This window comes from Hermetia illucens, chromosome 5 (genome assembly GCF_905115235.1).
Source record: "Hermetia illucens chromosome 5, iHerIll2.2.curated.20191125, whole genome shotgun sequence".
In the NCBI taxonomy this organism is placed as follows: domain Eukaryota; kingdom Metazoa; phylum Arthropoda; class Insecta; order Diptera; family Stratiomyidae; genus Hermetia; species Hermetia illucens.
Window position 1 is genome coordinate 61,220,792 of NC_051853.1, and position 24,110 is coordinate 61,244,901.

At 41.8% G+C, this 24,110-nt stretch overlaps 1 protein-coding gene across 14 annotated transcripts in view; it reads left to right on the forward strand.

Annotated features, from left to right (window-relative positions):
* The window catches only part of LOC119657303 (neurobeachin), a 511,509-nt gene that overhangs the window by 429,061 nt on the left and 58,338 nt on the right, over positions 1-24,110 (forward strand). For 6 of the 14 annotated variants that reach the window (XM_038064152.1, XM_038064151.1, XM_038064148.1 and 3 more), the window contains exons 18-23: positions 549-2,465; positions 2,731-3,044; positions 3,354-3,668; positions 10,608-10,715; positions 16,224-16,389; positions 16,889-17,680. In XM_038064152.1, coding sequence (XP_037920080.1) covers positions 549-2,465; positions 2,731-3,044; positions 3,354-3,668; positions 10,608-10,715; positions 16,224-16,389; positions 16,889-17,680 — 3,612 coding nt within the window. The remainder of the gene's footprint in view (positions 1-548; positions 2,466-2,730; positions 3,045-3,353; positions 3,669-10,607; positions 10,716-16,223; positions 16,390-16,888; positions 17,681-24,110) is intronic. The other 8 variants (XM_038064158.1, XM_038064157.1, XM_038064160.1 and 5 more) reach the window with 3 other exon arrangements.

Consider the following 24,110-nt stretch of genomic DNA (forward strand, 5'->3'; position numbering starts at 1 on the left):
GACAGAGAAGGACAAGAGAATACAGTCTGCCGCATCTTATAAATCAACATGCGGGATGTAAAATCTGAGCCAAAACCAGAAAAGATATTTGTTCGACCATCCGGGCTTAGCGGAGGACCCCCAACGGATCTCATCCCTTCTCGGGGAATATCGACCGGAGTGAAGGCAACTCGGCTACGTTTCGTCCAGGGCAGGGGCAACTCATCAGACGCTGCGTCTGCCCTGGGAGCAGCGTGACCGAAGTAGTTAACAGATGTAGTTTGCTCCCTTTTATTAATCCGCAAACGCGGCATGATTGCGAATTATATCCAGGAAAAAAAAACCACCTAGTATTTCTGGCCATAAGCAGGCCGAAGCTGAATTGAGTATTTTAATTGGTTGCTAATGCCACTAGTTTGCAATAATGGTAGAGAAAACCGCGAAATGAACTAGAATTCAGATTCTATGAGCTCTACCAAAAAAAAATAAAAACTTCACTTCTCTTCCTATTAAGGTGTCAAAATCTATATTTCATCACCTAATTTCTTTCTTTCTCTTCCTTATTTCAGTGATCCTTAAAGTAGTTGCTACCCTAATTCGGCAATCGAAGCAAACGGAGCAGCTAATCGAAGTAAAAAAGCTGTTCCTTTCCGATATGACATTGCTCTGCAACAGCAATCGTGAAAATCGACGAACCGTTCTACAAATGTCCGTTTGGCAGGAGTGGCTTATTGCAATGGCATACATTCATCCGAAAAACAGTGAAGAACAGAAAATATCCGATATGGTCTATTCGTTATTTCGCATGCTCCTTCATCATGCTATCAAATACGAATATGGGGGATGGCGCGTTTGGGTCGATACCCTCGCCATCGTCCACTCGAAGGTGTCTTATGAGGAGTTCAAGCTTCAGTTCGCTCAAATGTACGAACATTACGAACGTCAAAGGACTGACAACATCACAGATCCTGCCCTTCGCCAGGCTCGTCCAATCAGCACGATAAGCGGTTGGGACCGGGACCGCGATGACCGTGAGGATCACATCGATGACCATGCCCTTCAGACACCGAGCGACCGACTTGCGATTGAGAAAGCCAGTGATTCGAAATCAACGCCTGAAGTGACGCATTCCAGTAACAAAGTAAACAAAAATGAACAATGCAGCGAGGAGGAGATAAATATAGAAAACCTTAAATGTGCCTGTGATGATGACAATGAACCTAAAGACGGTAGCAAGCCTTCCGCTTCAGAAGCTACAGCTACCAGTGTGTCAAACATTAGTGATGTATATAATGCACAGATTAAAAACGAAATAGTGTGCAATGGAGCAGTCGGAGATAGTGAACCGACAACGGAAGATGAAAAATCTCCAGCCAAGGAAAGCAAAGAACCCCAGCAACCCAGTAAGAATAATTCTGAAGAAATCCTGAAAAAATCACTGGAAATCGACACTTTCCTGGCCGAGGAAGAGGCAGACGCCGCGAATCCTCTCGATGCCCAGTCAGTTGTCGATGAAGTTATGCAAAAGCCTGAAAAAATGTTGGATGATTGCAAGCAATTCCTGGACGAGACCAGATTGGAAAACGAGACGGCATCGCCAGTCATAAAAGACGAGGAAATTGAATTGGCTGTAAATGAAGTTGTGAAAGGTGTCCTTAAAACGTCGACAGAGAAAAAGTCGTCTTTGACGACGTCCGCAGCATTGCCGAGTGATGCGGCTACAACAGATAGCAAATGTCCTCCAGGAGAGAATATCAAGGCAACCGAGGAGGAAAGTAACGTGCCGGATGGTCACGAGGAGAACTTAGTCAACAACAACCTTAGCGATAGCAATTTAACCACTACCACGGCGACTAGCAACAAATTGATAGATACCATTAACATTGATAATCAAAAGACTGATTTAACATTATCAAGTGCAATAATTACAAATATTAATAACAATAATAATAACGGTAGTCCAACTAGTAATAGCGGCGAAAGTAAGGACGCGGATATTAAAGAAATCATCGCGGAAATTGTAAACGATGTAATCGACAAGTGCATTGAGGAGAGCAATAACAACACCATCACCACTAGCGTAGATAGAGAAAGCCTTGTGGGGGCTGAGGGTGAATCTGCTCCCGAAAATAGCAGTCCTGAACACGAAGCTCTCCAGCTGCATGCGAAGGAAGTGGTCGAGGAGGTTCTTAAGAATGCCGTCGACACCGCAGCCTCCAAGATTGAAGAGGAATGCAATGAAACCATCGCTAAGAGCATTGTTGATGAAATCGTAGATAGCTGCGTGAGAGATACCGTTCAAGAGCAGCCTTCCGACACAGCAGCCACCAGTCATGTGAATGGAAATGCTAGAGATATGGATGACGCTTCGTTAAGCCCCTCGCCAGCCAAGGAGCCTCCTCCCCCGCCCGGTGAGGACCAACCATCACAGATTAGGAAGTCACAAAGCACGTCTACCAGTACGCAATACGAAAATGCACATTACGGTGAGTTATTGATCGAAATGTTGATTCAACCGAAATAGGATGCAAAGCGCATTTTGACGAGAAGGTGGAGGGGTGGTGCTTAACCTGATACAAATGAAGCGCTCCGATACTCTGTGTACAAAGCATAAATATTTCATTTGTATTCAAATGAGCATCTGATATGAGCTCCACTGGCTTTGCGTCTATTTCCTTTGAAATTTGTGTTGTACTGTTCGCAACTCCTGTTTGTTTGTAATGACATTGGACTTATAATCATATTTCACAGAACACAAGCGAGTCAAATCGGGATCAACGCGACCCATGTTCAGCCCAGGACCGACACGTCCGCCATTTAGGATACCAGAATTTAAGTGGTCGTACATCCACCAACGTCTCCTCTCCGATGTCCTGTTCTCTCTCGAAACTGATATTCAAGTGTGGCGAAGTCATTCGACTAAAAGTGTCCTTGATTTCGTCAATTCCAGCGAAAATGCTATATTCGTTGTCAATACAGTTCATTTGATATCTCAATTGGCGGATAATCTCATTATTGCCTGCGGGGGACTGTTACCCTTGTTGGCTAGCGCAACATCCCCGAATGTAAGTACAGACGCCATCGTTACGAAGGCTCATCACGCCACAAACCACGTGCCCTGAATGCTCGGATCAGTTTCTGATATTGCACGTAATCAATTGGATTAATAATATTGAATTTATATGGAAAATTTTACTGGGATATGACGAATGACAGCCATTCGCTTCTCATTTCCAAAACTGGAGCGTGAAACTGATCCGAGCATCTGACCTTCTCACGTTAAAGGAGGATAAGGTGCAAATTATATTTTGGATAAATGCCTTTTCGAATTAGCCTCAGCAGCTGATTTCTATTTTTGCTTTCCCTTCCCACAGTCCGAGCTTGATGTCCTCGAGCCTACGCAAGGCATGCCCCTCGAAGTGGCCGTTTCGTTCCTGCAGCGGCTCGTTAACATGGCCGATGTACTCATTTTTGCTACATCCTTAAATTTCGGTGAACTCGAGGCCGAGAAGAATATGTCCAGTGGCGGAATCCTACGTCAGTGCCTGCGATTAGTTTGTACGTGTGCCGTGAGAAATTGTTTGGAATGTAAGGAGCGCACCAGATACCATAATGGAGGCATAGCACGCGATGTTCCAGGAGCAGCACATTTGCAGGCTCTAATTCGTGGTGCACAGGCCTCTCCCAAGGTAAGATTAATTGATGCTAATTTAGACATACTTCCAGGCATTGCTAATGAATTATTTATTATTACGGGATTGGTTTGGGGTTTTGAGTGCTTCGTGCACTAGAGTAGATAAGCTCATCAAGATATGATATTTTCGTGCATGGAGCGTTCTGCAGTGTGGAGCAGTAAATTAAAGAAATTGAAGTATTAAAGAAGTTATAATGTGCGAAAGTTCAGAGTGTAATGGAAATTTATGTAAAAGGATAAGAATTAAGATATGGCATTATGACGCTATTTAGAATAACGACGATTCAAACGTTGATTTTATGATTTTACCACGACGTTACTTGGCATTTATGTCTACGGTCGTCGAGGCTAAGCAATCATAATATTTGATAAGCTCTGCTGCCTTTAGTTTTAAATTTCATCTTCCGTTGCGAATATATTACGCTCTCACACAATAATCAGAAAAGTTCAATTACTATACCGTACTCCTGTATAGTTCCTAGTGCAACAGTTCAAGCCTTTAGCAGAAAGTGGAAGGATCATTGCTTATAGGTATATAGTGGATAAATACAACCTCCCTTACTGATGTGTCGTAGGAGTAGCATAATTTCGTGTTGCTTTTCTAGCTTTTGCAACTGATTACATTACGATAGCCCTAGGTAATCCTTTAAAGCTATAAACTGCAGAATTTTTCTCACACATTTGTAGGTGTCCTTTCTTATCATTTATTGTGGTTCAAAAATCACGCATTAATTCATTTGCAACAGTGAGTTTGGAGCCCGCAGCAGTATGTTAGGTAACAAACAATGCCCTCGCTCTTAAATCTTAACGATGATCTCAAAGACGGTTCATTAAAAATGGATATTCGTCGTATTGCACACGTAATTGGATTACTCAAACTAGGGCGAATAAGATCATGGATCATGCTTAAAGTATTCTAACTAGGCTAAGACATTTGATTACACCGCCGGAAAAAAATGACGTCAGAGACACTTTTGTGGGTGGGATTTGTTTTCGCAGTGAGTGTTATACTCTTGCAGCCGTAAGTCATCGGGCTAGCAATCAAACACACCCCTTCTCTAGCCTGGAATCGTTTGACCCTTCCTTCGGGCTAGTTCCTCTGCGCTTTCTCCCTAAGAAGTGTTCAAATTAAAAAAAAAAAACCCCGAACGCCGAGCAAAGTGTCATTTCATCGATAGCTGCGGGACCTGGTTGGGATTCTCTTTTTAGTCAACATATCCATTTCGGTTTTCCCAGTGCGAGATTTAGCCACGGACTTATTCTTATTAGATAAACAAAATTTTGTTTGGGAATAATTTGTTTCAAGCCCCCATCCACTTAATGTTAGACCGCACTACTTTAAGAAGCAACTCGCTTCTTCTGTTAAGTGCGCGGACTACTTTTTTCTTGGGCGCTTTCAAAAATCTCATCAGACGCTGCCTCGGCGCATCTTGCCTGGAAAGCAGCGTGACATGCGACCTGTAGCCGCTTTTGCTCAGTCTAGATGTTAACCAGTCGGTTTAGATCTGCAATCTGCATCCCCTCTGACCCTCCAACATTAGTTAGACTAGGGTGTGGTCTCCTGGACAATGCCTCAATATCTGAAAGAAGTATTCCGATTATTGTTGACTTTTTAATATCAAAGGTACTAAATTTAGTACCTCTCGAAGTTCATTAGTACCTCAGCACTTTTTCCAATTTTTCAGTGCTTACTTTTTAGTACCTTTCAACAAAAACCCTGACGAAATTAATATTTGGCAATACCACTTTAGTTGAACGATAAAATGACTGAACCGTTGAACTGGTAACGTTAGGCTGCCTGTTGCCACTTTGTAAAATAGCTCTCGTGAATTTGCAAAAACAAAATAGCCCTTTCGATGAATTCAGTCCACCATATTATCATAAAAGGTATAAAATAACACGCTAAGTTGAACGTAAAGTGAGACGACACAGGGCGGAAACGTGCAGTATGAAAACAGCGCGACGCAGTATGAAAAAGGACTAGCGCAGAACGGTCTCAACTTGATCCTGGTGTTAAGATAATTGCATTTCCAGATTTTAGACGGATCTACCGCTGTTAACGCGTCAGGCAACGTACAGTTCGCTGCTATCGTCCGCAGAAATCACACTTCCTAGACACACAAATTGATCGATGCCTTCGATATCCTGCCCATTAATGCAAATAGGGAGAGTGCGATGATCCGTCAGACTGAGAACCTTGGTTTTGTTGGTGTCTATATTCAGTCCAACCCTATTTGCCTCTCTTCCCAAATCCAGAGCAATTTGGCAAAGGTCCATAATCCGATGAGGGAGCAAACAGAGATGTTATGAGCGTAGTCGAAGTGTTTGAAAAAAGATGTCATCGTCCAATGAATTCCTTCACGTGCTCCGGACGGTGCAGCATGACATGGTAGTAATTATTAGTTTCCCAGGAATGCACTTCCTGCGAAGTAACTCTCTATTCACGCTATCGAAACCTTTTTCGGTTTCTCGGCAGGTGCAGCGAAGACCCACACAGTTTCAAAATGATGAGGTGATGTGGGCAATGCAAAAGGATCTGACATGGAAACCAGCGATACTCTCTGTCCATCAATCTCTCGAAATGTTCTTTAATGCATTCGAGGATTATTTTAGTTGCTATCTTTGCGATGGCAAGTAGTAGGCAGATAACCCTCCAATTGTCACATACAAAACGGGTTCCCTTCTTTGGATCTTAGCGATCATCCCTTCTTCCAGCCTCCGGGAATGGTCACGGATTCTCAAGATTTGCATACGAGTGGAAGTAGCAAGTCTGCAGTGACTACAGTTGTAGCAAAATAAACTCCGCAGGGAGACCGTCGAAACCACGGGCTTTACTCCATTTGAATGCATTGGTGATCGAAATGTTTTCCTTTCTGCGCGGAGGTTGCTACGGTGACTAGCCATTTCATCCACAAGAGCAGTAACCTCACCTGATGTAATACGGTTAAAAACCATGGTGACTGGTTCTTTTCATCTCTTCAGTTGTTCATCATCTTGGATGAGAAGTCGACCGTTGACGTTCTTCACAGGACCACCCAAATATTTTCGACTACACGCTCTTTCGTGATACGGTATACAGTTCATTTTCAATAGCAAATTCTCTCTTGCAAAGGCCTACGTTACGCTGACATTCTCGAGATTTCGCTTTCTGTCGGAGGTCGAACGCGTCACGCCCACCATCACCCATTGCGGTCAGTAATATCTTCAACCGCTTCCACGATTCCGCAGTCATCTAGATTTTATGACGCTCCTTCGGGATGCACCCGAAAAAAGAGAATTTTTGACGGCGGTCCAATGCTCATCGATATTTTCAAACGGGTTACTTACTAGGTCAACAAGAGACTGCTCAATCCTACAAGTGGTCGATACTCAGCTTGGGGAGTCGCAACTCCCCAACCTTGCGAGAAGTGGCAGACGCAACATGCAAGCGAACGTAAGCGACCATTATCTCATGATCCCTTTCGAGGGCGATGTCAGCGCTTCCCTTGTTATGTATATACAGAAGACAACTCCTAAATCTACTGCTGATCGCCGAGTGGTTGATCTGATTACTCGTACTGTATCGGTCATTTGAAATTCAAATGACTTTATGGCAGGCACTGAGCTCGAACAATGTGCCACCAATGAAGAGGCAGTGGAAGTTGTAGGAATTCACGAACCTCCTACCATTATCGTTGCGATTGCCAAGACCGTGTTTCCTTATCACATATCTGAGCAAGGTGTTCTCAAATCTCATATTCGCATTCAGATCACCCATCTTCACCGCAATTTCACCTTTAGCAAGCTTCCGCTGAACTGCGTTTAATTGCTCGCAGAAAGCATCTTTCTCCACTAAATAGGAAGTCTCCATTGGTGCGTAACATTGTACAATTGTGATGTCCTTAACTGGACTGAAATCTTGCGTTATAAGTCTCTCAGAAACCTGTCAAGAGAGCGCGCCTCGCGGTTGCCGCCAGAAGCAACTCGACGCCGGATTTACATCTGCTACCAATAGGCTTTCGAGAGTACAAAAGCAGATTGTCATAAGAGGGAGGGGAGTACTCTCCAGAATCCCATCATCTTACTTTGCTTAGGTCCAGAAAGTCCAGTTTATATCGCTGGAATTCTCACTCAAGTTGGAGAAAGCGAGTATTCTGAGGACCCTCGCACATTTCAAAAACCAATCATAGGCCGTTTTCGATAGTCAAAATTCGTTACATTGAGGTCAGTCCCTATTCGAGGGTTTTTGCCGTTGCTTAAATACAAATTTCTATCATTTTAATTGCCGACAAGCAGGAAAGGCTTTGCGTGAATTCTTAAGCCCCAACTAACAGGCCGTAAGTTCCTACTGACGTTCATAAAAGGAGTTAGTAATGCTCCGGGAAGTCCCAAAAACCTATTACCAAAAAGAGCATGGCTGTTTGTCAAAGGTCATGTAATATTAACAATTGCCGTTTTTAAGGGTTTGTGTGAGACAAAACCTTAAATAAAATCGATTCAATGTAGCTGACTATTATTATTATACTACTTTGTGGAATGAAGCATTTTAAGTAAAGGAACTTTTGTTAGTTTGCAGAAAATTAATAAAAAGGATTTGTGTGTATAAATAAAGCATTGTTTTTTAGCGAAAAAAATATTAGCTGAAGTCAAAGCTTCAAAGCTTGGCTTGATGAATATTACTGGGACTTTGCGCCAGGAAAATCAACCATTGAGAAATGGTTTGCTAAGTTTAAACAAGGCGAAATGAACATTGAGAACGATGCACGCAGTGGACGTCACAACAAGGCGGTTACCGACCAAAACAACAAAAGGATGACCGCAACGTGAAGTGGAATGTGTTAGACATATCGTGCATGAAATGCTGTGTTTAAAGTGGGTCTGGCGGGAGTTCACAATCGATAATATAATAATAATAATAATCGTTGGCACAACAATCCAATTGGATCAGGGCCTTGAAATGTGTTAGAGCACTTTATTTAAGACCGTAACGGTTCACTACAGGATTATAGTACCCTATAGGAGGCAATGTGGTCAGAATTACGTTCGATAGTTCGGTAGTCATTCGCAGCTGAGTCGACTGGCATCCCATGTCAAATCACTATACAAATCCCACTGCCACCAGCAACATTTCAACGGCGATCTTCCGTACGAGAACCTTGTGATCTAACCACTCAGCTATCCGAACATGAAGCTCTTCTGCCATAAAGAACCCGAATTTATGCGTTGATATGTGACGTTTGACGAAACATGGCTCCATTGTTTCACACCAGAGTGAAAACCATCGTCATCTGAGTGGCCTGCACGCGGTAAATCAACTCCAAAACGTACAAAAGCGCAACAGTCGGCTGGCTAGGATATGGCATCAGTATTTTGGGATGCGCATGATATAATATTCATCGACAATCTTGAGAAAGGAAAAACCATCAACAGCGACTATTACATAACGTTATTGGAACGTTTGAAGAATGAAATCATGGAAAACGGCCCCATTCGAAGAAAAAGAAAGTGGCGATTCTTCAAGGTAATGGACCGTGTCACAAATCAATTAAAACGATGGTAAAATTGCACGAATTAGGATACGAATTGCTTGAAGGTGATTTTTTCCTGTTCCCAGACCTTAAGAGAAAACTCGCCGGAAAGAAATTTAGCGCGGCTGAAGAGGTAATCGCCGAAACTGGGGCCTATTTTGAAACTCAAGATAAATCGTTCTATAAAAATGAATTCGAAAAATTGTCTGACCACTATAATTGTTGTACCGCCCTCAAAGGCAACTATATTGAATAATAAAATCAAATTCTGTCAAAAAAGAATTGTTTCCTCTGTTGGCGTACGAAGCTTTCAGCCTATTTGTGATGTATGTCCGTCTGTCTGTCTCTTTCTCTGCATGTCCGTCTGCCACCCCGATTGACTTATAAACGGCAATCGTCACGAAATTTGGTGAGGTCTGTGAATCCCCTTACATATAGCGCCATTTGCTATTGAGCTTAAAGGGGGGCTCCCCATATATGCGAAAGAAGGGGGCTTGATTAGTACTTTTCAAAATTGGTCTTATTTCTGATATTGAGTCAAACGTTGGGGAATGATGATTGAAAATGTATGCGCCAAAAGGTGTAACAGGTCTCGTTCTCAGAGCCTATATCCAACCGAAAAATGTGAAATCACTGTGGTGCACCTATATAAAAACTTAACCTTAAAATCCATCCCATTCTCATACCTGCTTAAATACGTTTATAATAACATGATACCATATTTTAGAAATTTACCCGAAAACCGCGAATATAATATACAATACAATTTTGGAAAGTTTGAAGGAAATCTAACTATTATTATATTATAGTTATAGAAGGTCAAAATTTTGCATTTTGCTTGAATTTATTGCAATCGAAGACACTTATGTATGGGTGATAAACTCAGTGGGATATCAACAGGCTAACTGTCTTATAGCCTTCTTAAACGTCATGTGATTATAGACTCTGGCAGACGATGCAACGTCGCAGCTTTTTTCGACGGTTTTTCAACTTCCCAAATGGACTACTATGCGTTTCAAGTGGTTTCTGCGCCATATTTTAGCAGACCGGAAAATCACATTTAAATTCTTCTTTGAATATGTTAGAACCTTAATGAAAGATATTTGAAATCATTTCGCAACGTTATATTTTCCATTAAATCCGCGTTTATGTTGTAGGAAATGCTTGGCAAATCATTCCTTTCAAGGTTATCGATGGCTGCATCACTGAAACCCCTTGAAGGTGGATAGGATATTTAGGCGTAGTTGGAAGGTTTCAAATTTGATGTCAGCCCCTGCTAGTGTCCTTTGTCTAGCTAGAAAGTTAGGAAAGCCCTGTCATTACGTGAAATATTTAATTAAAAGCTAAAAAGTTTAACAAAGAAAACGCTCTTTAATCTACAAGTGTAGATCTGTCTCTAGATATTCATTTTTTCCTTCCTTTTCCAGAATATTGTTGAATCAATCACCGGTCAATTATCGCCTGTCAAGGATCCTGAAAAGTTATTGCAGGATATGGATGTTAATCGATTACGAGCCGTAATATATCGTGATGTGGTAAGTAGACAGAAAAAGAGAAAGTGCTTAATTTCCAATTTGATTTATTATGTGGTCATTTTCATTAAAGAGGCAAGTAGATGGCGATAGGGTGGAATTCATTACTCCCACCTCAGATGCGTATGGTGATGTGTGTGCAGTTTCAATGCCACTCGAGTTAATTATATTTGGCATGTAGTTGGGTTGTTCTTCTCTGTCAAGGATTCGATTGATGGCTGCAATCATTTATGTAATTAAATGCGCATAAAATGTGTTGGTTACGCTATTACAACTAATTATTATTGTAGGGCCACATTCGCAATTCGCTTGTCCCTTTTGGGGTTTTGGTTAAGCACAAGCCTTTATTGAAGCTGAAAATTTTGGCAGGCGATTGTGTTCAATAAAATATAATTAATTAAATTTGAAGCAATTGTTGTGGAAGTGTTTGAGGTTTTTAAGTTCACTTTCGAATTTTCGCTTCAGTTTCAAATGTGTTTATGAAGTAATTGATGAAGTAGATACTCGGGGTGATTTGATGCACATCATTTAGAGTTTCCAATAGTTTTCAAATCAGAAATCATCAGGTCCCGAAACTTCTGCATACACAGTGGCTTTTGTTACATGAAACCCTGGAACTTCTGAATTCAACATCGATAGGGTTACTTGGAACTTCCGCAGTTTGATAATCGAAATTATTGGGTGTATTCCAGACCTCTCGTGATTCTGTTCACACCTTCTAACCAGCACTTCCGTCGTGGACTTCGTGGTATGCACCAATTTCACGACTTGTAAATCATCATTGTTTCTCCATTTATTTGATTGGAGCTGATGGAGAGATTTTTCCTACTACATTTTTTATAACCACAGTTCCATTTCCTTCGACCCATCTCGGTCCCACTATAGCAAAGTTTAATGTCCTATAAATATTTATTTCAAATGATCATGTTAACTTAATTTCTAACCAAAAACCCTCAACATTAAAATCTTCCGAATCTGTAAATGCTAATTCGTACTCATATAATTATAAATATTTTTGGACCAGAAATGTTTATTATCCTTTTTTCTAATAGTTAGCATCATAGTGCTATTCCCACGGCAGTGTGCAGACAAATATATTTTGCCCAACGGATCGATACAGGCAATGGAGAAATCAATATTTATGTAAAATTGTGAAGCTGTGAATTCGTGTTGCAAAAATTGCAAGTAGGAAAAGCCATTTGAAATTTTTGTTACTGCGGCAGCAGTATTAACAAGTGGCGAAAAGGCCTGAAAATACTGCTGCTCTACGCCGGGGATAAATTTTTAGTTTATTGTTCGAGGTAAAGGGGTAGCGGCCTGTACTTTGTCTTGGGCGAGCTAATAATTACTTAATAACAATAATAATAATACTGTCAAGCGAAGCGGTACTGCGTCCTAGATGAATCATTGTGACCCTTTGCTGAATATACCTATGAACTATATTATTCGAATGAAGCCTAGAACCAATAGGAATTTCAGTAAGTTCCTTGCTTCTACCTGTCTAGAATCTGAGATCTAGTATTCAGGATTCTTCCAAGTCCCTGAAGCTACTTAACACAAGCGCCAGACACTTTCCCAGAACATATATAAAGGTTTCGTCACTCTCCTCGCTGAATCTGCAAACAGTGACCGAAGATATCCCTAGCTTCCTCGGGTGATAATGTAGCCTTTAATGACCATTGAACATTCCTGCCATGATCTGGAAGCTCTTTTTTGTGTGTTTTAAATAACCCTTCTAGCGCTTGGGTTCTTACCTCGCCATGAGTAACTGAACTGATCCATTCCTAGTACCTCCGGCTAGCACAGCTACTTCATTCGTTCCTCTGCATTTTTCAGCGTCATAGTCATTAACCCATTTCTGATTCTTCAGACAGACTCTGGTCAGTGTAACGGCGTTCCTGGTCCCCTCTAGGTTAGCTCAGCCGCTGCCTCATTGCATTCTACCAGTTGTGGCCCAGAACCCAAGTACCTTATTTAGCATGCTGAGCACATTTAGTCTATTATAGCATTTCCATGCCAGTTGAGGGACCCAAGTGCCTTGATGGCCGGTTGGTTGTCAGTTATAATAGAAGTGTTCTGCCCTTATATTTCTTTTGCAGGATGAATGAGGCACATCTATCTGTATATTTCCGTATATGTCCGACTGGAATATGCTAGTGGGCTTACCTATTGGTTCAAAGTGTGTTTTCCTTGGACCAATGACCGCGGCGAAGGCTCTCTCTGTTATAAGCTATCCGACAATATACTAGGTAATCATTCGCTCTGAGTGAAATTATGCGGTGTTTCTAACGATTGATTAATTGAAATAATAAAAACTTGTTGTTTCTTTTTCGTTGGTGTGGATATTTATTCATGCAAATACCGATATTTCGGGAACCACTTGTTCCCTTCATCAGTGCTAACTTGTCAGCTTGCTAACTTGTTTGCTTCATGCCATCTAACTTAATGGCTCCCAGATGATCACGCATACTCTTCGTAGTGAATGGTACTATGGTGGCTTTGGTTTGATTAATACGCAGCCCCGCCCTCCTATACCAGGCACTTGTAAATCTTAGTCCGGTCTGGATTCTATCACATAGGGTATCCTCATATTTGCCCCTACAACAACGTTGTCAGCGTAATTACAGATCTGTATTCCTGCATTTTCTACCTCTCCTAAGAGTTCATCACCTACTATGCTTCATACTAACGATGATATTATCCTTCCCTGTGAATAATGCTGACTACTGTTCATAACTATAGAATGTATATTTGCCGGCACTTCCATTTTTCTACTCTCTAACATTCTTCCTATCCAGAAAGTCAGAGTGTAACTTCTTCGATGTCCAAAAACGCATATTTATTTTGTTTCTGTGGCATTCCGTAATACATCCGCGAGCTGATGCAAAGCGGTTTCGGCTGAGTGTCCTGGCCGGTAATCGTGTTGACATGGATTAGAATGTTAGTTCTAATACAGTTGTCTACGATTTCCCCCACCGTTTTGCATGCAAACGATGGCAAATAAATTGGTCTGAAAAATTTCGGATGGAAAGGATCTTTTCGAGTTCTCCCCCGTATTCCAATGAAACTTACAGCCGCCAGGTCTGCAGGTCTCTCTCCAGGAACTGTGAAAGAGGTGTATATTTTTAATTGCGTTTAGGAATGATGCAGCCGTTTGTTTTTCGCAAGAAGGCCAATAATCTGCCCCGGTACACTCAGGATTCTTAAGCCAGCACTATTCCAATTTTAACCTTGGAAATTGCGCTTGCAATTATTCCAGGTAAAGCTGTTGCATGATGGAGGTTTACCTGTGCTATCTTAGTACTGGCCATTGGATTCATTGATGCTTGCGGCGCTTCTCTTATGTTGGAATATTATCCCTCTCCTCCAGCATCGCGCTTCTCTGCATACGGCTGCTCGCCCTGAGCTTTTCTCAGTGGGCACGTCCTTCCCCAGTTCTGCTCTTCCGGCCTCTGCAGCTTCCGCGATTCCTTTGGGGATTTCAATAGGCTTTACTCCCGAGTGTCCGGATAGCTAAGTGGTTGGAGCGCAAGGCTGTCGTACGGAAGGTCGCGGTTCAAATCTCGCTGGTGGCAGTGGGATTTGTATCGTGATTTGACGTTGGATACCAGTCGACTCAGCTGTGAATGAGTACCTGAGTCAAATCAGGGTAATAATCTCGGGCGAGCGCAATGCTGACCACATTGCCTCCTAGTGTACCGTTACGGTCTTGAATGAAGTGCTCTAACACACTTCAAGGCCCTGATCCAAAATGGATTGTTGCGCCAACGATTATTATGTCCTTTGAAGTATCTTTCCTTGGTCCCTTTCTGTGTACATGCATAAGTGTATTTCCATTTGTAATTGTTAATAGAGTTACGTTCTTATAGCGATCGTCAATAGTTTGTCTTTGCCCTCCTCTCTGCTTCTGCGGACTGTCAATAATCGTGCATTGAGATCGTGCACAGAAGCTCCTCCGTTTCAACCACTGCACTTTGGGAAGGTAGACTGTCACCACGCGTACTTATGGTATATCATGCCCAGCACATATTGCCAGTTCTGCTACCTTCTATTGTGACAATTTAAGGAATATGGTGCTAAGGCGTATCACCGCGTCGTTCATCTCACAGTCTATCAGTACAAGACCTGGTGTAAAGCATACGTCGGTGAACACAAGCTGCGTACTTCGTTCCTTGCATATTCGCAGGAGGAGAAGGTCTTCTATGATTCCTGCTCCTCACAAGCGAATATTTGCTTCAAAATGTCTTTAAGCGTACTAGCATTTATTGAGACACCTCCCTGACCCACGCGGGATTTCCTCCCTTCTGGGTTCGGATTTGGGTTTCTTGGAAGCATTCTTCCCCTCTTGAGGGCTGATCTCTGCTGCTCCCATCTCCTTCGTTCCGTTGTTGAAGGTTTAGTTCTATTTTGAACCCTTTTAAAGGCCTATTTTGGTTCCAGGCCTTCTTTTCCATTTAGCACCCACGTCTGACTGCTTGCTGTCGTTTGATATACTAATCTCGGACGTATTTTTGCTGTTCCTGGCTTCCGAGCGAAGACCTTCGTTGGTTGTAGTCTTTGCAGTAGCTCCAATGTCTGACTTCCCAGATCCACATTATTGCGAAGATGTTCCTCCACCTGATGGATGAGTTTGTGCGCGGTGTGAGGTCCTGGCTGTTTGTTTGTTTTTTTCTTTTCTATTTTAGATTGCCCTTTCATTTGATTCCCACGTGTGTAGGATTTAGAGGTCTGCTGTGCGATGGCTCACAGTGTCACGGAAAGACCAAGCTTACTCACTGAGGCGACCAGGAATCGGGGAGGCAAATCACCGATTTGTTGAAGAAGTCTTGCCACAAGTTTCAAATTTATGTTATATTATGTTATGTATGTAAGTTTCAATTTTATGTAAAACGTCGTGAGGAATAATCCATCAAAAAACGGAAATTATGTACAGTCAAAAGAAGCATAATCTGGCGTTCAGTTTTCGCTCATCCCATTTAAAATTTCCACTTAACTTTCCGTTTACCCCTCGATTTATTATCAGTCGCATTTAGTGGTAACTTTAGTGAATCAATAAACTGATACTTCTCCATACGTGGTTCAAATCAGATTATCCTCGAAGGCCATATATTGCTTTGGAGTCTAACAAAATCAGTGAATATTCCAAAAGTCTTTAGCAAACTTTGACACGAAGCTACTTTGATTTAGGAAATCCTTACTGCTGACAGGCTATCTATGGTCAAGTATCAAAACCAAATATTCATGCTATTCCATGGGAACACTTCATAGGTTGTATGCAATTATGAAAAATGAACTTTGTCACACACATGGTTCCAGCATACAGGAGACCTCCACCCAATCGACGTCCCATCTATTTGCCTCATCCAAGCTGTTTTCATTTCGAGCTTGCTTGAAATATCAAATTTCCAATTGAAAACACGAAAATTGACAACAAAAACAACTCAAAATCGAGAACAGCTCCATCCCCCAGTTAACGTGGGAGAGATATTTTCAAAATAACACTGGTATAAGAAACGAATGTTTCAGGAGGAGACGAAGCAAGCCCAATTCTTATCGTTAGCGATTGTGTACTTTATCTCCGTGTTGATGGTTTCCAAGTATCGCGACATCCTTGAGCCACCGGCGGAACCGCAAATCAGATCATCCCCCGTTGCTCAAAGAGCTGCAACAGCATCAGGTGAGTACACACTATTCGTTAGGTCATTTATTGAGGAGTTTGTGAGTTTTGCGTCTTTGTATGCGACGACCAATGATTTCGGGTAGGCCTAGGTAAGTCAACTTATAAGGCCACTATTTCTAAAGTCAGACGCAAAGCTCGCAAGGTTCCTTCAACATATTTATATTTTCATTCCTATGTACTTGGCATCGTCGTAGTTAGCATATGCATAGGTAGAAGGAATCCATCAAGTTTTAGATTTTTCGTTCTTTGTATATTTTCTCATGTCACAATTCTGGAATTTTCGTATTGCTAACCGACGTATTTCCCACTTTTTTATTTACACGCTGCTTTTATTCGGATTTATTGAAAAAAAATTCTAACTCATGCATCTAATCCGAAATTGACATAATTTTTATCCCTGGTAATCAAAATTCAAATGTATAATATATCATTTAACAACCCCGTAACTACCAATCAAATACCTGCAAAATACCATCATTAAAACCCATGAAAAAAGAGTCAACAGCTAGACCTTTATTCCCCCAATGGTCGCACCACGTCTACCCTCAATTTTTGCCTGGATCGCATCCAAACCACCCACAACACAGCCATTACCATTACTCGCAACAGCAACAACAGTCTGCGTTTCAGCAACAACAAATGCAACACAATCATCAATTCCACCATCAGCATAATCATCATAGTCATCAATCATCATCATCTTCGTCGTCCCCGCCCGCCGTGCCTCCGTCGCAGGCAGGACTTATTCACCATCACAAGCAGCAATCTGGTCAGCAACCCTCGAACCCTCGCCTGGATCATTCCCTGGGCTCACACCAGCCGCCACAATCGCTAAACGGTCACAGTGGAAATCTCCACATGTTAATGAATTCATCCCTGACGAACGGAACTAACGGGGGAGGAAATGGCGGTGGTAGCTCCTCAAGCAATGCTAGCACTAATGGCAGCGGGGGCACAATCATAAATATGTCGGGTAACCCTGGACACCAGTCCTACGGGCACTACATCCACAATAACCATAGCACGGCTTATCAGAACGATTTGAATACAAATTATTATTTGAGAGGCGCCAACGGCGGAAACAACATGGTGGACAGTGGTCACACCATCATGAGTAGTTCCGGTATGAACAACTCGGGCTACATGAGAGGTCGAAACGGACTGAGTGGGGGTACGACGGGCGGCGGAGTCGGCATCGGTCCCATGAACAATGGAGGCGGCGGTGGTGTCGGAATGCATCTTAAAAATAATGGACTCAGCAATAACTATCGCTTTAGGAACAACACAGGTGACCAAGAGATCATGATGTTTTCCATTGTATATTCTTTATTTGTGTTGTACATGTTTGTTTAGCGATACCGAACACATACTCAAACTCTCTTGCCAGCAACTTCCTTCCAGGAAGTAACTCGTTTTTATTATGTTGGCTGCCAAACAAAATCATTTGAAGCCTTTTTGCTAATGTTGTAACGCCGGGAGGCAAGCGGTTATCATATCACTCCATGTCCTGGAATTCACTCATTACGATGCAAGGACGCTCTTCCGGGCACATCAAATTTTACAACCCACATTATTCAGGACAAAAATTCAATATGCTAATCGCTTGCACTAACCGCAATTACCGTACGCTCTACATGCATCTATATCCTCCCCACAGCCCTTCATGGCATCCTGACATGCTTCCACCTGCATGGCTGAATGATTTCCAAGATTAGTCATTTCAAGGTTGTGTAGGTCAAGGCTTCCTACTATTTTCGCAAATGGTTCCGTTCCATTTTGTAGGTCAATTATGGTGGTTTCATGCACGACAGTCCCACAAAATGACATAATGCAGGCTAAACTTAATTATCTGAATATGTAGTGCATGTTGCAGCGCTTGCTTGCTTACTTTCGAGTAGCGGAAGGAAATTATGATGAAGAGAAATGCAGAGATGCGAACTGCATCTTACGTTGCGAATGCTTTTGAGAAGGACGAAAGTGGTATATTGTCTGGATCGGAACGAGTCGAGATGTTCATGTACTTGGGAAAAGTAATCTGGGACATTCGAGGTAACGTCGAATATGCTGTAAAATATCAGAATCTGTCACAGATCCTTCTTATTTGTTTTCAAGTCACGTAGAATGCAAAAAATAGGAATGGAAATTGTAGAACCAGAAATCCGGATAACATTTACATCAATTTTTTTATGTTTTGGAAATACGAAAATTGAGTAAAGTTTTTCAAGAAAATTGTTAATACTTCCAAATTCGGTTAATGAAGTGAGTATCTTGTTGCAAGTTACTGCCCTGTAGGTCCAATAACAAATAGGGTTGGATCAACAACTCTCGTTTTAATTAAACAATATTAGGACGAGTTATAAGTAACTTCTGAGGCAGCTTAGTATGTATATATTATTCGTATCTATCCGCGGTGGGTTGCCCCGGGAACGAGTTTTATGCAATGTGCGTTACACGGAAGTGAAATGAGGAGTAAGAAAGGGCATATCTCTCTTGTAATGTTTTGGCCGACCTGGCCCTCCAGGTGTGGGTTCTACTTACAATCTGTCAGCCATCAAAAAATCAAACATCAGATACAGAGAGAGGATGAACAGTCTCGGACAGGATCGATACCACGGAAACTACCATGCAAACCAAAGAATGACTTTATTCTGAATCCTGGCATATTAAATCGCTAAACAAATCTGGTACTGCCAAAGACCTATTCCAACAAGCCAGCAAGTTCAAGCTCCAGGTTCTGGCAGTCCCGGAAAGGAATTGAAATCGAAACTGACATTTGGTAGTACACAATCTTCAACAGTGGGAAACCATCAAAGAAACGGAAAATTCGAACCAGCCACTTTCATCGCAGATAAGGATTTTAAAGCAAATATTACTGACTTCAAACCTATACACGAAAGATTGTGTGCGCTTCGTATCAAGACAAACTTTTTTAATATATGTATATGTCAACACACACGTCTCAACTGAGGGCTTCAAGAATAATTTGATGTTGGTGCGGAAAGGCTAGACGCCTCCAAATGACTTCAAGATATTGCTCGACGATTTCAACGTTAAGGTTGAGAACGAGAAGACCCATCGAGGAACGACCGAAGGGCACAGTCTCCATGATATATCGAATGACAACGGCCTCATTGACTTTACAAATACCAGAAATCTAATTATTAAATCGACATACTTCCTACACAATCACATTCACAAAAGGACATGATTTGACAGCAGAAAAGGTTAAATTGGAGAAATGACTATGACCCATAGATAATATAGCGTGCTGTCAAAACTAGAAGTAGGTGAACATGAATCCCGGTGTCCGAAATGATTGGTTTGACAACGAATGCCAGGAAGCGCTTGACAAGAAAAACGAGTCATACAAACAAATTGTAAAGCAGCATACTGCAATATTGGCCGACTTGTACTCTATAAAATAATGGTTAACTTGACTTGACTGGTAATCCCTACTAGAATGACAATATCCCACTCAACAGTGCAGATCAAAATAAATAACAAACTAAGAGTTGCGTTTGAGACAAACGTCGGGTTGAAGTAAAAGATCGCCTGGCACCTCTACTGTTCATTCTGGCGCTGGAGCAGTTTATATGAAAGTTGTCTGTAAAAACAAAAAGCGCGATGCTCTATAGGTCATGCCAAATCATTGTACATGCGAACAATATAAACATCATGGTGCGATCCTTCCTATACGTAAAGAAGATTTTTATAAACTTCGTTTTGACGAGGTTGGAGGACCAACAAATTCTGAGGAAAACGAATGAAATGAACGCCACTAGACAAAATATCACAACTGGCAGGAGTACAACTGACGAAAAATGGGAATGAAGTGCACCAAATAAAACACCGAGTTCAGTTGGGAAACATTGTCTTCTATTCGCGTCTGCCGATTTTAAAAATCAGCTGGATACACAGGAAAACAAAGCTTCGAACATACAAAATGATACATGCGCGCTGCTAAATATGAGAAACATGGACCCTAATACAAACCTCCGAAAACTGGCCAATACCTTGGAGGAAAATAGAATAATAGGAGCTGAACATCAGGACGACCAATCGTTAATCATAAACTGTATCAACGACGACGGCCTTGAAGTCTCCAAAATAATAAAACTTCAGAGGCTGCAATGGGCGGGCCGCGTTTAATATATAGACGATACTCGGATACCTAAAAGACTATTCGAAGACAGAACAGATGGACGAAGGCCGATGGGAAAACCCTGAAAACGCTGCTGATCCTGTTGGCTAAAACAGCGCACTATTTGGATTTCTATTTTAGAGGACGCGATCGATGGATTTGAGATGGTTGGAGAAAGATTATCCCCGGAGGCCAACGCCCGAAATGGGCTATAGAGCCTAGGTGACAACGACGAATTTAAACAAAGCAATAGTACTAAAACGGCAGCTGAAAAAATATACAGTTTATATAGTAAAGGGCTAGTTGTTTATCGGACAGTCAGAAATTTGGTTACTAAATTCCGTTCCGAAGATAAAGCCGACTTTAAAAGATGAACCGTGAAGGTATGTCTTTTAGACTTTGGCAATTTTATTAAAACAAAACCCACGTTAATCAGCAAAATATATAGTGGAAATACATCACACCTGTGCAAATTAAAAAAAGTCAGTAAGGTGGATTATGGCTACCTATTGGACTTCTTCACATTGCTAGGCGTCATGAATTTGTGACTTCTTCAAGATAATGTGAACTTTAAAACGAAAGAAGTTTAACAATCTGTTACTTTCGGATAATGCTATACTGGCCAACCTAAGAGTCACATCAGAAGAACTGGTTTCTGCTTTTCTTAATATCTTTTCTATGAAACCTCTGAAGTCGAGTTACGCAGCATCATTTTTGGGGGAAGAAAGGTGAAGACTGTATCGTCATCTTCGGTAGTTTGGGGAAAGCAGTTCACTCAAAATGTATCTATAAGAAATATTCCATTTCATAGTTGCCCACATAACAATGATGTTTTAGGATATGTCAAAACGAATTAACAGAATATATAAAGGCTTCTTCAAGTAGCCTCTCAGTGAAAATTTTACGGTTAGATTCATTCCAAAGTGTAGTGAAAGTTTGAATATTCCTACGTCCACCACGACTTGGGTGGCTGAGCAAACTCAGTTGTGGTGACGATTGGACCTCTAACGAATGATTTCTATGTCGTTGCTTTCATGAATTATCATTGGAAACACGCAAAGGTGTCAAATTGCCTGTTTTTACTGGCTTCGAGTTGAAATAATGTGACAGTATGTCAACGAACGACAAAGTACGTGATCGTAGTAGGAGCAATGAGAAGTTTGCGCCAATCGTACAAATCTCACAACCTCATAATTAGCGGCACACTATTGGTTTCAATTCGAAAACTAGGTCAGTTCAAATCATCCCTTGACAAAGTACGTGAAGTACATTGTAGCGTATGTCACGACGAAGGGATCATTATGCTAGTTGGGGAAGTGAAAGGTGCCAACAATTCCACCACCATACCATGAACCTGTATAGGCTTCTCATCTGCGATGAGCATGAAGGGAAAACTTCAGCACGATTCTGAATTGTATAGCATACGATAAAGTTTCAGTTCTTGTGGATAATATAGCAAACTACATATTATAATAGGCGGATACGGACTCGTCGGTTTCCACACCAAATTATTTCTACAATTTATGCAGTTTCTGAAGAACTTCTTAAATTCTGGGAACCTAAAGTTATGCGTATTTGCGTCTTTTCTGCCATCTCAAAAATAAGAGCTAAAATGCTGGAACACATCAAAGAGCCAATCGAAAGCTTGATAGACAGGGAGTAAGCTGGTTTCCGGTCTGGAACCTTCTGTACTGACCGCAACACCCTTCGGAACATTGTGGAACAGTGTGCGAAATTTGCTTCGCCGGTCGATCTGCTTTTCATCGATTAAAGGAAGGCTTTGACGTTACTCGATGCATTAGCACCGCTAAATCCACCCTGCTGTCCTGCCCAAAATGCAAATATCTCATCATTAACATAAAGTAAAGGTTATCCTGCTCCGGCATTCTCTCTATATCGCTTTGATTGAAGGTGGCCACCACCGTTACGTGAAGGCTCCAAGCTTTCATACCTACGTTGTGTCATCGATTTCTGGCATAAGACAACAAGAAATGGGAAACTTGGCCATGTACGCACCAGATACCTGTGGACACGTTGATGAGAAGGCGGAAGTAACAGTAAGAAAGGGCGACAATTCGATTGCGGATTATGCCCTTGACTGAAACCCACTATCCCAAGATTGTCGACGATTGAATCCCTAGGCTTACATGATGGACAATGGTAGAGGCAGAGTGAAAGTTTATCTGAAAGCCGTGGAGTGAGCTGATGCCAGGAACCAACTTTTGTTATTGGCGAGATATGCTCTACGTGGGGGTTTATGGCAACTATATTATTTGTATTGACAAATATACATATGCTGGAAATTCTGCTTAGAATATATTGTTTGCGTTTCGAAGGAGCATTCGACAACACATCGCACACAGAGATACAAGATGTCCTGAGCTGCAAAGGAGTGGGAAACACTCTGGCATGCTGGATGGGCAAAATGCTAGAAAGCAGGCAAATAGAGGTATCGAAAGGTACAAATTCTATTATTATGAACACCACTCAAGGCTGCCCACAGGGTGGAGTGCTATCGCCGCTGATGTGGAGTATGGTAGTGGTTGAACTCCTGGGCGTGTTAACAAGTACTGGAATACTGGTCCAGGGTTACTCGGACGACATTGTTTTAATCTGTAGGGGCAAATATGAAGATACCCTATGTGATAGAATCCAAACTGGACTAAGGGTTACTAGTGCCTGGTGCAGGAAGGTGGGACTGCGGATCAACCCTGCCAAAACCACCATAGTACCATTCACTAGAAGGCGTAAGCTTGATCACCTGAGAGCCATAACATTACATAAACGAGAAACAGAGGTCAAATATTTGGGAATTACGCTAGACCGAAAATTACTCTGGAAGACACATGTCGGAAACACTTGTCGGAAAGCCACGAGGTCTCTGATGATTTGTATACCCATAGCAGAAAAAAAAATGGGGTTGCAGCCCGAAGACACTACTTTGGACATATAATGCAGTAGTAAGGCCAATGATTACCTATGGAGCGGTAATCTGGGCAGAAAGAACCGAACTCAGCATACAAGCCAGCGAATTACATAAGCTCCAAAGGCTGGCTTGCGTGTGTATCAGTGGGGCAATGAGGACATGCCCAACGGCATCCCTGGAGGTCCTTCTGGGATTAACCCCTCTCCATCTGCACATACAACTGCAGACAAGGAGATCAATATTCAGGATGGCCGGATATTGAATCCGTGCCACTAGTGTAGCTGCTTAATTTCAGGGCACGAGAAATTGCATAATCCTTACCGAGGATATGGCGAACTACAAGGGGGGATGGTTTGAATTTTTGCTATGCTAAGAACGCTATCAGCACAATGGAAAGCTTCCGACTCCGTTACGATTTTTGTGAAGTTGAATTATATAGTAAGCATGAGTTCCTCAACCTAATGGTGCAAACATGGAGTTTGAATTGGGTGAACCTCTCGGCCCCTCGATTTTATTTTCCCTGGTTCGAATCTCAATGCAAAGTAGTTTCCCTAGATTAAGCTTAGCTTTAACTGGTCTATTCATAATAAATTGTTCTTTGCTAGAGCAAACTCGTTTCTTTTCTACAAATGTTATGCTGCCAAAATAGAG